Consider the following 17,523-nt stretch of genomic DNA (forward strand, 5'->3'; position numbering starts at 1 on the left):
CACACATCCATTCATGATGTGACTTCTGTACTATAATGGGGTCTTATTTGTAAGAAAAGCAAAGCAAAGGATGTTAGGACATCAAGAACATCTTTATAAAAGGGTTAACCTTTTAATGACAGTTATGTACATAAAATTAAGCCATTGCTATTATAAACACATGTCCAAACTCATACACAAATGTTAATAATATTATTATTCACAATACTCCAAAAATAGAAACAAAAGGCCTGACACTGGTGCCATGCTTATAATCCTAGCTACTCAGAAGACTGAGATCTGAGGATCATGGTTCAAAGTCAGGCAGGAAAGTTTTTAACACTCTCATTTCCAAATAATCTTACCAAAAACCAGAAGTAGAGCTGTGGCTCAAGTAGTAGATTGCTAGGCCTGAACAAAAAAGTTAGGGACAGGAACCAGGCCCTGAGCCCTTAGTTCAATCTCCTGGACTAGCACGTGCGCGCGTGCGCACACGCACACGCGCACACGCACACACACACACACAAAATAATAATTCATACTTCCATTAAGTGATGAATGAATGGATAAATGAAATCCAGCCCTTCTTCTCTTGATCCTATAAGGTGGCCTAGAAAATTCTCCTAACTTCACTCCTAATTTAGGAACATATTCTTCCAAAAAGATAGTTTTCTTATCTGTTCTATTTCTTAGAGATGCCTGTGTGCTGTCCCTGAGCTCTTCAGCTCAAGGCTAGCACTCTACCACTTGAGCCACAGTGCTACTTTCGGCTTTTTCTGCTTATGTGGTGTTGAGGAATTGAACCCAGGGCCTCATGCATGCGAAGCAAGCACTTTACCACTGAGCCACCTTCCCAGCCCCTATTTCTTAGAGAATATTTAATTGAGCTCCTACTGTATGGACTTTTATGAAGTACATGGAGTCTCATCAAATACAATTACACATTAAAAAACACAGGAGACTAAGGTTGGCAAAACACCTCATCCATAACCACAAAATACAAAATAAATGATATAAAATTATATATATATATATATATATTCACACAAATGCAATCCTTAGTATAAGATAATTTTAGTAACTTTTCTAAATTCATGAATAATTAAAAGTGTACTACATTTTTCTTTGTGTACTAGCCAAAGTAATAATCAATATACTCATAATAAAAGTATGATGTTAATAGAAGTAATGAATTATGGAGTTCAAGTCACAGTGTTTTAAATCGGACAATGAAAGCAGTAAGACTTAGAAACCAAACAAAGACTTGCCTAATAGTATGATGTTATTTGAGTATATTAACAATTTGGGAATTCAAATTCAAGAAATTGTATATTCTAAGCAACAGTATAATTGACTCGTTTAATTTTTTTTCATTACAATTATCAAGATTTTTCTATTTGAAATGTGTACTGTTACTGACCTCTAGAGGGAGCACAAAGCCTTTCCTAGAAAGAACAAAAGCCAGCTGCAGACAATGGTGGCTAAGCCTCCAGGGGGCGTTCCCGCCTGGCCCATTGTGTTTTTTCCCAGACCTGAAATACTACTAAGACATTTACTTACTAAACATTTGGTAAGTTTCATCATGAATACTCTGAAGCTGGCAACTATTATAGCCCTAGTGTGACTTGAAGTGTGTAAACATTTACTGCCTTCTGTCTGGAAAAATAATTGTTTTTCCTACACATAAAAAAAGCACTTTTCCAACTAAGGGTTTAACCACAGTTACACTCATGCTTTTTCTTTTGGATACATCCGAAATACTCCCCCAAAGGTTTACAGTTGGTTCGAGTGAGTCAAAATCAAAATTAAGTGGTGCAAAGAAAGAACCAGACTTCTCAAATTCAAATCACAGGCATTTGTTAACTGTGGCCCTGGATAAATTCTTTGTCCTGTCTGAACTGCAGTTTACCTGTTGTAAATGAAAGGTAATAATGATGCCAAGTTTATAGTGTTTTTTTCAGAATTCAAGGGGAAAAAATCAATATAAAACATAGCACGGTGTCTGGCAAAAATATATAATAATTACCAGGCAACCACTATATAAGGCAGACAATATTATCTACATTTACCAGATAAGAAAAAAAAGCAAGGCATGCATAACTATAACTTGCCTATGTCATATCCCTGGGAAGTGGCAGAGATGGATCCTGTGGCTCCAGGTATCAGTACCTTAACCACTGTGGCCAACTGGCCCTTTTAAGAGCTAGGAAATGGTGGCCAGGGTTGCCATTATTACTTTTATTATCTAAAATGTACAAATTCTCCAAACAAATACAAATATATCTAAAACATAACTTCTTTAGAATCAATACAGTAGCAATTTCAATAAGTTCACATGGGGTTTCTATAACATTTGAGAGATTTGTAAGGCATCTGTTACACCTAGATGAAGTGTCTTAGAAAAAGCTTAAATTTAAAGAGAATAATGTTTTAGGAGAACCTCATAACTGACTCAACTATTTAACATCTGGAAAGAAAAATTCTAAAGGTCTAGAAAGATTATTGGAAAAAAGAATGAGAAAATAATTATGCTTCCATTAATTGAACTTTGTAACGCTAATAGGGAACCATTACCAGCCAAGCTAGATTGTAAAATAGTTGGAAACAATTTAGGAATTCATAAATAAGGAAAAGCTGCTTGTAATATTTTAATGCTGAGTGAAAGGAATGTCTCTGTCTGTAATGTTTCCCTACTCTCCATTTAGTTACCTCTTAGCAGGTGAACTGAAGTTGTACTGAAGTGTTTCAGGAAGATTTTTTTTTTTTTTGGTCAGTTGTGGGGCTTGAACTCTGGGCCTGGGCTCTGTCTCTCAGCTCTTAAGCTCAAGGCTAGCACTCTACCACTTGAGCCATAGTGCCACTTCCTAGGAAGATATTGCTCTAGACTACATGGGGAAAGGTCAGGTCCCGGCGAAAGCCAGCGTTAGAACACTGACTGCTGTGCACCCACCGTTATGACAGCTGCGCGGATGACCTCTGTTCCCACCCACAAGGATGGCTGCGCCGTGACCCGGGCCCCCAACACAACTATGGTTGCTTGTGACCTGTACTTTCCAACCACTTTGTATGCCTCCATTCCCCTGAGAACAGTATCTCCTCTCCTTAAAACAGCACCTGGAGAAGCACTTAACTCACACACTCAGCCCAAATGCTGTCCTGGCTTCCTTACAAGCCAGCCTCCATTTCTCCAGCACCTACACAGCACCTGCATACTGCAGGGGGACAAGTCATGGCCTGATGCACAGACCACATCTCAACATCCTAGAAGAAATGTCATCATTTACTTCTGTGACTCCCAGGGGCCACTACAGTATGTGAACCAGAGCACACTTAGTGTTGACTTGCTAAACGCTATTTGTGCATTTATTATTTATTAACACATTTATTATGTGTTAAGCACATCATCAGGTATGAGGGATACAGAAATTAACCAGATGCAGATCTTTAAGAAGTTTAAAGGCTAATCAATACCCACAGTGCAGGGGAAGAAGTGCTCTGGAGAGAAGCACAGCAAAGAATGGAGGACTCCACAGAATAGCATCAACAGAGGCTACACAAACTCATACATGGAGTGATACAGAGCCCTATGAACCATGCTGCCATAGTATGTAAAGTTCTTTTAGAAAGACTCTACAGAGCTGGGTGCTCAAGTCTAATCCTAACTACTTGGGAGGCAGAGATGGAGGACGGCAGTTGGAGGCCAGCCTGGAAATAAAAGTTACCAAGGCTCCATCTCAACAAAAGGCTGGGAGCTGCGGTGCACACCGGTTATCCCTGCTCTAGGATAAGCACCAGCAACCATCTCCAGCAACACGGAGAAGCGCAAGGATCAAAGTTCAGGCTGGCCTAGACATAAAGTGAGACCATACCTCAAAAATCATCAAGGCAGGCTGTGAAGGTGACTCAGTGATAGAATGCTTGCCTAGCATGCATGAAGCCCTGGGTTTGGTTCCTCAGTACCACATATATGGAAAAAGCCAGAAGTGACTCAAGTGGTAAAGTGGTAGCCTTGACCAAAAGAAGCTAAGGGGCAGAGCCCAGGCCCTGAGTTCAAGTCCTAGGACTGGCCAAAAAAAATAAAAATAAAAAATCATCAAGGCATAAAGGGGCTGGAGGTGTGGTTCAAGTGGCAGAGCAACTTCCCTCCGAGCATAAGCCCTGAGTTGAGTCCCTAGTGCCCTTAAAAAAGATTCTAGCGAAACTATCAAGATAAGAAATAATATAAGAAAAACAACACCTTCACTGTTGTTTTTCTCTCCATCCTTGTGAAAACTGTTCATAGAAACATTAGGTAGAATTTTACAGAATATGTGTGAAAAAAAAAAGTTAAGTCTGTTGCTGTGTTTGCTGCAGAGCAATGAAAGAACTGTTTGTTAAAATTTCCGCCAGTAAGACTGCTTAAAAAAAAGTTTTAAGACTCATAAATACAAATCAGGCAGCCAAGTATTTGCCATTTTATGAAAGGGAGAGATTTCAATTTTATTTTTTTTTAAATAGTCTACCTGAGCCAGGTGTGGTGACTGATGCCTATAACTCAGTAACTACTCAGGAAGCTGAGACCGGATGAATGTGATTCGAGGACAGACCAGGCAAAACATTTGTGAAACTCCCGTCTGGTGGTTAACCCCTACCTGGGTGCAGTGGCACACACCTATTATCCTACTACCCAGGAAGTACAGATAGGAGAATCCTGGTCCAGGCCAACCAAGTAAGCAACAAAGTCCTATTCAAAAGTAAAAAATGCAAAAAGGGACAGGCGTGTGGCTTAAATGGTAGGCAAACTACGTGGCAAGCACAAATTTCTGATTTCACCTCTTATACTGCCCCAAAAAGTATTGATAAAAATAACTCGGATCCTCACCCTATCACCATGAGATTCAACGTTAAAATTTGTTATATTAAAAAAAAAGGAATATGGGGCTGGGAAGGTGGCTCAGTGGTAGAGCGCTTGCCTTGCATGCATGAGGCCCTGGGTTCGATTCCTCAGCACCACATAAGCAAAAAGAAAAAAGCCGGAAGTGGTGCTGTGGCTCAAGTGGTAGAGCACTAGCCTTGAGCTGAAGAGCTGAGGGACAGCGCCCAGGCCCAGAGTTCAGGCCCCACGACAGGACCCAAAAAAAAAAAAAAAAAAGGAATATAATCTGAAGATTTACAGAATTAACCCTAGAATTTTACCTGTTATGAATTTAATAAAATATTCAGATGACAAGTCTGTAATAATTATAAGCTAAGCCTTTAACAAGGCATCATAACATAGATGATATTTATATATCTTATATATAAATACATAACAATGAATATAAGGCAGGAAGTTGAAGTGTTTCAGTCTATCCAAGTGAGTAGATAGACCCTAAACATGGAGTATAAAGTGTTGGAGGTCAAAAATACTTGCTGCTATCACTCCAAGAGCTAAACAAAATGCATATATTTAGAAGACAACGTTAACATTTGACTGTTAAGACTGAATGTCTCATCAAAAAAAAAAACTAGTTAGTGTTTCATTTTTTTATACTGAATAATTTGGGTCATATCATTTCCAAAATGCTACCATATACTTTAAAACTACTACTACTTTTGAAAGATAATAAAATGGCAATAAAATATTCCTAAATGATTTTAGCAACTTTCTTTGAATAAGATTTGGAATTTTTTAATTGGTTACTTTCATAGCTATTGGATAGAGGAAAGGGTAAAACTAAAATTATAAATATATTCTGAAAACAAAAATGGGTATTTTTTAAAGCTGTCCCTATTAATAGATTCATTTCATTAGAAAATTCTGGAAAAGTCAAACACATTTTACAAGCAGCTGAAGTGTTTTTATAGAAGAAAGGTATTTACAAGCAGTTTATTAATAATAAAAATGGTTTGAGAGCAAAATTCTTTCTATAATCCTTAGTTTATTACACACTAATCATTATGCTGCATACCAATTCCTTTACAATTATACTTGCCATGTAAAGCAAATGAAGACAATATGGTAGGTATGAAATTATTATGGGTTTTAGCTAGAGTAACCTTGTAATTTATTGTATTAAAATCAGGATGCTTCTGAGATTAAAAAGGGGTATTAACAATATTGTCATAAGCCAGCATGGTGACACATACCAATAATCCCAACACTAAAAGGGATAAGGCAGGAGCATCATTAGTTTCAGGTCAGTAGGCTCTAGGTCAGCCTAAACTACATAGCAAACATACAAATCTCAGTCTGAAAATATTTTTAAAAACCTACCATGAGAACAAGAATCAACTACAAGTATGGCCATTATTATTTTAAAGAATACTTTTCTAACTAATACTACTGTTGTGTTTTTTTTAATAGTGTTATCCATAAAACCTGAAAAGGAAATAAATATTAACATTTCCTTACCAATATCAATGTATTTGGGATCCAAGGGTGTGCCAATAGAATTACAAAGAACTAGCACAAACTGTGAACAAATAAAACAAAAAGAAAATCAGAGCTGTTGCATATGAATAACAAAGGAAATATGTTACATATATATCATGCTTATCTTTTTCAAATCACTAGCTGGGAAATAATTAATAAAATTTCTAGATACAAAGAATGATAGATTTTAAAAAAGCAAGGTAATCACAGCACTAACTATAAAGAACATGAATTCAAAGCCAAGACAACATTCTCAATCTAGATCCTAGGAATCACAGTACAGTTCACTCTCCACCACACTTCGGAAATGCCTGGTCAGACACAGCCCAGCTCCTTTTATGCTCTAACCAGCTAAGTAAGAGCTAACAGAATTGGTTACCGTTGCACCAAATGTCTCCATCTCATTCTCCTCCTTTGAAGCAATACATAAATGACATGAGAAAATTCAGAAAAGTTCAGTTAATTCAGTAAAGACATTATCCCACCTGGTTAAAAAAAAAAAAAACCTATCCACAAATAATTATCAATGACAAATGTTAGGAAAACATTCAAGCACAATGCACTTTGGCTCATGTTATTCATGCATGACCATTTCTTTTTTTTTTTCACTGAATCACTTTTACTGTATCTTGTACTTATAATACTATTTTACTTAGACGTTTTCCCCAAATTATCCCAAACAAATCAATTCTCTATCTGCAACTGTCAGAGATTTTTTTTCACCATCTCAATGAAAACTTGTTTAACTCATTTCATAAAATATGATACAAAATGTACTAAAATACCATAACTTATACTTCTATTACTTAAAATAAGCTACTTATTACCACAAAACACCAGAAGTAAATTGTTTAATTTACTTTTTATTTTTATCAGTGACGATGTTGATAATTTTAAGAATCAAAAATTTCCACAAGCTTCTTACTAAAACTGGCAATCCCAACCTCCTGTTTCCTGCTCTCTTTATTAATTCTTCCTTTTGCCATTGACCTCCACAAATCTAAGTAACATGCTATAGTGCAACCTCCTATTTTGCTGCTTTAATCCGTTGCCTTCCTATGAAAGATAAGTTCTTGTCTTTTCCCATGTCCTTTCCCATCCATACACTTTCCAGTTAGAGGGTACTGAGGATGAACTTGGGATCTCTACCACATGAGCCATGCCCCAGGCAACTTTACACTATTTTAGATTCAACTTTTAATATCAACTACTCTATTTTATAGATGATACAATATTTAAAGGTATTACTATAACTTAGGACTTAACACTGAATTATAAGTTATAAAATATTTTAGTCATCATTTAGTCCAAATTACAAGCCATAGTAGAAATACATTCAACAGCTTCCCCTGACATGCAATTTTCACAACTGTTTCTTCATAGTTCTTCTTTTTTATTTTAAATATATATTTTTATTGTAAAGATACTGTACAGAGGGGTTACAGTTACATGAGCAAGGTAACGAGTCCATTTTCTATTGAGCATTGTAACACCCTCCTTTATTCTTCCCCTACCATCCCTTTCCTCCCCACACCTCCCCACCTCCTCTTCCCTCTCTCCCCCCCCTTTCCCCTTCCCCCCCCAAAGTTGTAAAGCTTGTTTTCAGCATACTGTCTTGTACATCTCATTGTTACAATGGGTCACCCTGTATCCTTATTTCAGCGTTTTGTTATTTCCCTTCCCCTCCCCAAATTAGAAAAATGTATATACAAGATGCAGGACACAGGAATCAAATACAGTGAAAACAGGGGTTATACCATGAGAGAAAAACGCACAAAGAAACAAAAAAAAATCACATAGTACATTATAAGTACATTAAAAAGAACAAGAAAGGTAAAATCTCTTGTGTCCCCATCTTGGGGTTCATTTCACTTAGCATCAGGTTATATGGTCAAATGTACCTCTTCTGCTTGTCCTAGGCATATACTAGTTATTGCAATTAAGGAAAACCATGGAACCCATGTTTCTTTGGGTATGGCTTACTTCACTTAATATAATTTTTTCCAAGTCTTTCCATTTCCTAACAAATGGGGTGGTGTCATTCTTTCTAATGGAGGCATAGAATTCATATATATATATATATATATATATATATATATATATATATATATATATATATATATATATATCTTGATCCATTCATCTACTGAGGGGCATCTGGGTTGGTTCCATATCTTACCTATGGTGAAAAATGTTGTGATAAACATAGTTGTGCTGGTAGCTTTAGTATGGCCTTGTTTGTGATTGGGTAAATGCCCAAAAGTGGGATTGCTGGGTCACAGGGGAGCTCTATGTGGAGTCTTCTGAGGAAACTCCATACTGTTTTCCAGAGTGGTTGACCAGTTTACACTCCCACCAACAATGCAGTAAGGGTTCCCTTTCAACTTTCCACTTTTAACATAACCTCACATCCAAATTTAGGTTCAGGGTTTAAAGGCATGGCTTGGTAGTAGAACACCAGCCAATGAGAAAGCATGAGATACCAACTTCAAGTCCTGGCTGGTCTCAGAACAAAAAAAAAAAAACACCAAGAATTTAGGTTTAAATATTTTGTTACACTTCTTCAATTGGTTTAAAGACTCCCAGTGGTCACATAATTTTGACTATGTAAAGGCTGCTCACAGCAGAGGAAAAATAGCATGATTGTTTTCCTTGCAAGCATGTGTTGCCATTGAAAATTGTGTTCATTTCCTCTTTTTTTGTTTTCTATGTATCTATAACTGACTGGAACCCCCACCCCTGTTACCCCAGGTTGAGCATAATTCTTCTCAAGAGTTCTAACATATGAGGTGCACTAGTGACTTCATCCTTTTTTAATTTGGGGGAGGAGGTTGTTTGTTGTTGGTGGTGGTGGTTTTGTTTTTTGTTTGGGGGTGTTTTTTGTTGTTTTTTTGCTTTTGGAGGTTTTGGTTGTTTGAGATAGGCTCTTCCTACATATTCCAAGCTGGCCAGCCTCAGCCTCCCAAGTGCTAGGATTACAGATGTGCCACCACCCCTGCCTTTGCCTCAGTCTCCTCAGCAGCTTTCTCCTGGGCTCCTGCTCCCTGGGCGCACTGCACAGCATTCATCTGGGACCACGCTTTACCCTAGGAAGCTTTGTTTCCTGAGTTATTCATTTCAATGGACTTTATCCTGAAGTAACTCTCCAAAATAGAGAAGTTGCTGGGTAAATTTTTGGTGAATTGAACATCTGAAAAAGACTATGTTCCATTCACACATTTAATCAGTAGTTTGTTATGATGTGAAATTCTAGATGAGAAATTTGGTCAATGACAGGAAATAATTTCCCTCAGAATTTTAAGGCAATTAATTCTCCAAAGTATTGCTGTTGACATGTTGAATATCATGGCTCTTCATCTTGTGAAATGTTTTTCCTCTCTGCAATCTTGTTGGATGTTTTGAATCTCCATTATTCAGAAATTTCAAATAATATGCCTTCATATGGAAATGTATTTCTTCACTGAATTAGGTACTTCCAATATAGATCCTCAAGGGAACTTTGCTTATGTATTTTCTTCAGATTTACTTATTTTGCTATCCAGTCAGTACTTCACTGAAATGCTTGGTTTCCAGGACTAGTTCTCTCATTTCCTTGTCTTTCATTTTCTCCCATTTCCAAAACTTTCCTTTTCTGCCCTTTTTTTATTTTACAGATGAAAACCACTTAACTCTTCAGGATAACAATAGCCATTCTTCAGATGATTGTACTTGGGAGTATTCCTTTTTCTGTACAGTCTGCTTCCTCAAAGTTCTTTTCTACTTGTGTTTGATTTTTCTCTCTGTTAAATTAGATACCTGCCTCAAATATCTGGACCTACTTCCTGATCAGTCAGTCTATCCTCTGAACCAAGATGTGGGATGCTAAAAGCCACAGCCTTCACTATGAAAGGACTGGACACAATTGTTTTCCAGGGGATTCTTTGTATTTTTTGATGGTTTTTGTTGTTTTTTTGTGTTTTGTTTTTGTTTTTGTTTTTTGTCCTGGCTGGGGCTTGAACTCAGAGCATGGGCACTGTCCCTGAGCTTCTTTTGCTCAAGGCTAGTACTCTGAGCCACAGCACCACTTCTGGCTTTTTCTATGTACATGGTACTGGAGAATGAAACCCAGAGCTTCATGCATGCTAGGCAAGCACTCTATCACTGAGCCACATTCCTAGCCCTAGATGTATTTTCTCCTGAATGGGTCAGATTCTCCAGGAAAGAAGTCCCCAAATTACTATCTCAAACCTTGGCGTTTGGCTGCCAGTGCTCAAGAACCAGGTGGGAAAGGCAGGCTGGGGAGAATACTGAGCAGTGAGCTTCACACCTGTCAGGTTTTCAGCCAAGATCATCCGCTTCCACTACACACTCAGTGAGCAGCAACTGCCTCTGATCCTCCCAGAAGGCTCAACCCCTCCCCACCCCCCCCACCCCCCTCCGTTGTAATAGGTGCGAAGAGCTGCTGCCTAGGTCCTATGAGCTCTGTCAGGAAAGGAGACCCAGGAATCTACTTTTCTCTTCTCTTCTCCTTTCCTTTCCCTCCCCTCTACTCCTCCCTCTTCTTTCCCTACTTCCCTTCTCCCTCTCTCTCCCTCTCCCTCTCTCTCCCCCTCCCTTTCTCTTCCCCTCTCTCTCTCTCTCTTATGTGTGCACCCTCATGCAATGCACACATTCTTTCTCTCCATTTCTTTGCCTCACTCCTTTCTCAGGTTTTTTCTTTCCTGTGTCATCTCTGGCCCTTCCACGTTGCTTGTGTGTATGCTGCTTTCTCCCACCAGCCCCTCCCCACAAGCCCTGTCCACCCCTTCAGTATTCCACAGCACCTGCCTCTTTGCTGGTTCCATAAAAGGCTATGGTTCCATTTCCTTAGGTCTGCTAAAGTAATTACCACTAATCCAGCTACTCTAACCTCAAATTTTTGTGGCCATTTTCTCTCCCTTTCTGGTCTCTTTGGGCTTTGAAAATTCTTTAAAAAATGAGTTTACTATTGTCTCAGTGACTTTAGGGGAATAACAAAACCAAATATAGCTATTCAAGTCACCTTTAATCAAAAACTGACTACTTTTTAAATTATATCCCAGACAAAGACGATGGTAACCTATTTTGAAATATTCACATACTCTTAACAAATATTTAAGTTGTTAGTATACTTTAAAATATATAATTTATGGCGCTGAGAAGGTGGCTCAGTGGTAGAGCGCTTGCCTTGCATGCCTGAGGCCCTGGGTTCAATTCCTCAGTACCACATAAGCAAAAAGAAAAAAGCCGGAAGTGGCGCTTGTGGCTCAAGTGGTAGAGCGCTAGCCTTGAGCTGAAGAGCTGAGGGACAGCGCCCAGGCCCAGAGTTCAGGCCCCACAACCGGACCCAAAAAAATAAATAAATAAAATATATAATTTGTATTATTTCTTTTTGGTTTTTAGAGCAATTTAAGTCTGAATAAAAGTATTCCTCAGCTGGAAGCTGGTGGCTCACAATTGTAATCCTAGCTACTCAGGAGACTGAGATCTGAGGATTGCAGTTCAAAGCCAGTCCAGGCAGGAAAGTCTGTGAACTCTTATCTCCAGTTAACCACCAGAAAACCAGAAGAGGTGCTGTGGCTCAAGTGGTATAGTACTTGTCTTGAGCTGAAGAGCTCAGGGACAATGCCCAGGCCCAGAGTTCAAGGCCCACAACAACAACAAAAAAGTATTCCTCAGTGTCAGAAGCTACACAACTTTATAAATACTGTTAAACAATATCTATATTTCTACTAAACATATGGATATTCTTTTTTGTCTGTGGAATTTTGACTTAGAAAACTATTATGATATTTTAAGTCGATTTCAGAGATAAAAGCTTCAGCATTGAACCAATCAACATGACAGCCAGTGACTAATAGAAGAAAAAAATTAGAATCTCATAATTAGCCAAAACAGTTTAGACAGACATGGCCAATGAACTCAATGCTTGAGGGCCATGCTTGAGAAGGGAGGTAACAGTAACACAATTCTACCCATCATCAGCCCATCTGTGTTTGAAGAACCATGAGGGCCTACCTGAGGATGATTTTCATCAGCTTTAGTAGCCAAAATGCAGAAATCGCCACAAGTGGTAATAGAAATGAGACTCTTCACATATTTAATATACTTCTCATTGTTTTTTGTATCCCAAAAGACCACACAGTACTCAGGACGATCAGGTCTGGTATATGCATAAACCACAGTATTTAAGCAATAGCCCCACTGGAAGAAAGGAAGGGGAAGGGAAAGAATGGAGAGAGGGAAAGGAAGACACTTAGCTTGAGAAAGAACTTCTCTCTCATTTGCTTATTTAAATAATTTGATATACCATCATTTTATGTTTACACTAGAAATACTGCAGGAAGGTGGTTTATCAGTGCTAACAAAATACATCCCTACAGAAATGAAGATAGGAACGAATCACCAGCTTAACACCTTTTCTCACTAACAAAAATTCTCCAAGTCACAACAAAGACATTTAAAACCAAAAATATGCTACAAAAACAAGTTTGTTTATCAAACTTTCCTTATAACTCTAAATTGATATGGTTCAAGCTTCACTAGTGAACTTTTTCAAAAGTTTGTTAAATAATAAATTATTCATTAATAAGAGTGGCTGTGGTTGGGGGAGGGGACATCAGGTAGTCATCAGATACATCACAGGTTTAAGTCTTGAGTCCCCAACAGGCATATTTATAAAAACTTGTTTCTATAGTCAAATTCTTGCTTATCTAAAACGAATTCTTCTTGTTTATCAAAAAAAAGTAAACTCCCACACACAAAAAATACCCATGTACAAACCTTTTCCAGTCATTATGAGACTTTTACTTGTACAATTTACCCTTCTGTCTAACTCTCCCAGCATGTTTTAAGGTAATTTTGGATAAATCAACAATCTTTGTCAACATTATGACATTTATCTATTTATTCTGTAGCTAATTTCTAAAATGAACCACTAACTTTAAAACATTTTTAGATTTATAGGATAGCTATAAAGTTAGTATAGAGTCCCCATGCAGTTCCCATCCTATCGTTTACTTCTTATAATACCACAGCCCATTTGTCACAACTAAGAAACCAACATTCTTCTAACTAGGCACCATTTCTATGACAATTAACAAAACTGCATACTTGTTTTGGATTTCATCAGCTTCTCCCAAATGTCCTTTCTATCCCGTAGAGACATTACAGTAGTTGTTACCAGGCTCCTTTGGGCTGTGACAGTTTCTCTATTTTTCTATTTTCAATGACCTCAGCAGTGTAGAGGAATACTGTTTCCATATTTTGTACAGATGGGCCCTCAGTATGCTTTTCTTTTTTTTTTTTTTGTCGGTCATGGGGCTTGAGCTGTAGGCCTGGGCGCTGTCCCTGAGCTCTTCAGCTCAAGGTGAGCACTCTATCACCTGAGCACCGTGCCAGCACCGTGCCACTTCCAGCCTTTTCTGTTTATGTAGTACTGAGGAATCAAACCCAAGGCCTCATGCATGCGAAGCAAGCACTCTACCTCTGAGCCACCTTCCCAACCCCTATTATGATGTTTTTCTTATGCTTAGACTGGGAATATTGACTTTTAGGAAGACCACTTAAAAAGTAAAATGCTCTTCTCATCAAAATACATTCATCATTGGTGACCATTTTGATTCCTTGGTCAAAGTGGGGTTTGCCAGGTTTCCCTACTGAAAATCTCCCTTGTTTTTCCTCTAAGCTAGGGGATGGGAGACTAATACCCACCTCTAGAGGAGGCAGTTCAGAAATAAGTTGGAGTACTTTGAAATTAAAAAAATCTGTCAATTCTCTCTTAATTGCTTACGTCAATAATTTGCTATATCCGTATCAACTAATGGACATTTATCTTATCTTACAATAAAACATCACAGCATTTACTTTCTCGGGTTGTGCCAGCCTTGGCCATGGTGAGCTCCTCTAAATTGCCTGCCATACCCATGACAAGCTGGCACTTCCTCACTGTAAGATACTCCTGCTTTGTATGGTCCCTGCCCTAACCTTGAGTCAGCCATTTTTCCAAGGTGCTATTCCCTTTAAAAATAAAACACATGAGAGCCAGGTATCAGTGGCTCACATGTGTAATCCTAGCTACTCAGGAGGCTGAGGAAAGTCCGTGAGACTCTTATCTCCGATAAACCACCAGAAAACTGGAAGTGGCACTGTGGCTCAAGTGGTAAAGCACTAAACTTGAGCTGAAGAGCTGAGGGACAGTGCCTAGGCCCAAAGTTCAAGCGCCACAACCAACAAAAAATAAAAAATAAAAACACATGAAACAGTCTATCAAATCAATATCATATCAATTTCATTTCAGAGTTTCCCTTGGCTCAAATTTTAAGTTTAAGGTAAAATACTGCCATGTTTTTTATTGCTTCTTCTCATCTTCTCCTGCTAATCCATCCCTTTTCTACTTTGCACTGAGCCCCGGAGGCTGATTTCTACAGTCTGTCACTTGGACTACCTTGAAGTCTGGCCCTTAGCTGAGTTTGGCCATTATAAGGGCCAGTGCAATGGAAGGGTGAATTGGAGTATTTATTCCCCAATTTCTCCCTTACCTTGCCCCTGCAAACCCACTGGCTAAGCCCTGGGCACCTGCTTTTCCCCTGTGCTGTTCACCTTATCCTGCCAATACATGGAGGGATTAGGTATCTATTTCCTTGTTGAGATCCCACCTAAACGGTCATTTTACTAACTACATGCAGTATTCTAGAATAGCTTTCTCTTTACGAGTTCTAAAGACTTGGTCCACACAAAAAAAAATTCCTTGTTTCTGAAATAAAACAGCTATGAATATTCTTTGATCTATAACAAAAGTATTTAGGAAAAAAAGAACACCTTATTTTATAACAGCTCTTAATACCTTATAATCAGGTCGAATATTTGCAAAATATATGAAGGAATCAACAGCAAGTGCAATTTTCAGTCCACCTCCTTCCCAAGACAGTGCAGTCATCTGCTTCCCAGGAACTTTCAAAGCACCCAAATGCTGGGGGGAGGGAGGGGAAAAAATCACAATAACCTCAAGTTTATATCACAATGACAAATTACTCCCACCAGCACTTAATTAAGATCAACAGTGGTAAGAAAATGATTCTGTGAAGAACTATTATTCATTTTTAAATAAATTTTTTCTTTTTAGACTAAAAAACATACATTTGATAGAAGTTTATAAACTATATCCACAGTACTGGAAAACAAATTTCACTAAATCTAAGATACTACAGTCTGAAATATTCTCCTTTACTTTTATGTGCAACTTAGGAAAAAAGTGTTTCTAATTAAAATATAGTGTGATTTTAAGATACATCCCTTCTACCCTTCTTGTCATAGAACAAGAAGGCCCTCACTAGAGCCATAGCCTTGGCAGGGCCGTCCAGCCCTGCAAGCAAATAAACGTCAGAGCTTGTTTCCCAGCATGTGGTACTCAGTACTAGCAGTGGACAATGATGAACGACAGATGCACTAACCCCTGCTCCACAGGGAAACTAAAGGAACAACCAAACAAAAACAGAAAGTCTTACCTAGGAGGATCTGTCTTGCTGCCTACATGAAACCAAAGGGTACCCAACAAGCTTGGGTGAGCATCCCTGCACCAGGAGAGATAAAGGCCAGCACCTAGCTATACAAACTGGCCAGGAGGTGGCAGCATTGCAGACAAGAAGCACTGGCTATGTTGCCAAGCACTACGCAAAGCCCTTCATCCTTCTCTCCTCCAATCCTCAGAACACCACCAATAGAAGTTACCCCAATTCTAGAAAACAAGCAAGCTTCATCTCAGAAATAAGTGAGTCAAACAATGCCTCCAAAATGGAGCAGAGAGCCAGGCTCTAATTTCAAACCCCATTACTACCACCCAAAACAAAAGAAAACAAAGAAAAAAAAGACTAGACATGTAGCAATCCAGCAATCCCACTTCTGGGCGTTTACTCAAATAATCACAAACAAGGCCATACTAAAGCTACCAGGACAACTATGTTTATCACAGCATTATTTACCATAGCTGAGATATGGAACCAACCCAGATGCCCCTCAATAGATGATAGATCAAGAATATGTGGTACATATATATATACATATATGTACATATATATGTGTGTGTATACGTATATGTATATATATATATAAAATGGAGTTCTATGCTTCTATCAGAAAGAATGACACTGCCCCATTTGTAAGGAAATTGAAGGACTTGGAAAAAAATCATATTAAGTGAAGTAAGCCAGACCCAAAGAATATAGGTCCCATGGTTTCCCTTATTTGTAATAATTAGTATACGTCTAGGATAATCTTAGCAGTTGAGCAGAATAGCTCAATAGCCATGTACATATGACCATATAAGAATGATGCTAAGCAAAATTAACTCCAAGACATGGACACAAGAGGTTTTTCTTGTTGTTTTTAATGTACTATGTAATTTCTTTTTTTCTTTTGTGTTTTTCCCCTTATGGTTTATCCTGTTGTCACCGTATTAGAATTTGGTACCCTAGGTATTGTATATACATTTACCTGAATCAAGAAAGGGAAGAACAACAAAATGGTGAGACAAAGGACAAAGTGGGAACCAATGCAACAGTGATACTCACAAGACAGTATGTTGGAAATGATCTGTACAAATTGGGGTGGAGGGAGATTGGGAGGGAAGGAAAGTGGAAGGAAAATGAGGGAAGGGATAACAAGTTTGACAAGAACTGTACTCACTACCTTACTTATGTAATTGTAATCCTTCTGTACACCTTGACAATAAAATAAAAATTATAATAAAAAAACTTTAAGTACTAAAGTATATGACACTACTCAAAAGCCAGTTGTGAAGAGATTAATAGGCAGACCAGACAGAATATCCTAGATAGCTACTCCATAGTGATATCTTATGTCAGACTTCTAGGTTTCTTTTATTTTTTTTCCTTTTGTTTTGTTTTTGTCTTTTGAGGCATCATCTTACTGTGTACCTTTGGCGGGTTTTAAACTTTGGATCATCCTGTCTTATGCTGAGATAGGTTTGCACCACCATAACCAGCAAACTTCAGGGTTTCTAAATGAACATTACCAAATAAACTCCATAATAAAATACAATTTGTGGCATGAATACATTATTCACACACTTATAGTCTCAGAATTACTACTTAAAATGTCCTTAAATAAATGACGTTTATACTTTTTCTATTTTT

The 17,523-nt window shown here is 38.1% G+C and overlaps 1 protein-coding gene across 1 annotated transcript in view; it reads right to left on the reverse strand.

The window, feature by feature from the left end:
* Window positions 1-17,523, reverse strand: part of Wdr35 (WD repeat domain 35) — a 62,582-nt gene that overhangs the window by 33,699 nt on the left and 11,360 nt on the right. Inside the window, exons 9-11 of the mRNA XM_042680783.1 lie at window positions 15,216-15,341; window positions 12,389-12,574; window positions 6,353-6,413 (exon numbers count right to left, since the gene is read on the reverse strand). Of these exons, the coding sequence (XP_042536717.1) occupies window positions 6,353-6,413; window positions 12,389-12,574; window positions 15,216-15,341 (373 nt within the window). The remainder of the gene's footprint in view (window positions 1-6,352; window positions 6,414-12,388; window positions 12,575-15,215; window positions 15,342-17,523) is intronic.

This window comes from Dipodomys spectabilis, unplaced genomic scaffold (assembly GCF_019054845.1).
Source record: "Dipodomys spectabilis isolate Male_0828 unplaced genomic scaffold, ASM1905484v1 ptg000066l, whole genome shotgun sequence".
Classification (NCBI taxonomy): Eukaryota; Metazoa; Chordata; class Mammalia; order Rodentia; family Heteromyidae; genus Dipodomys; species Dipodomys spectabilis.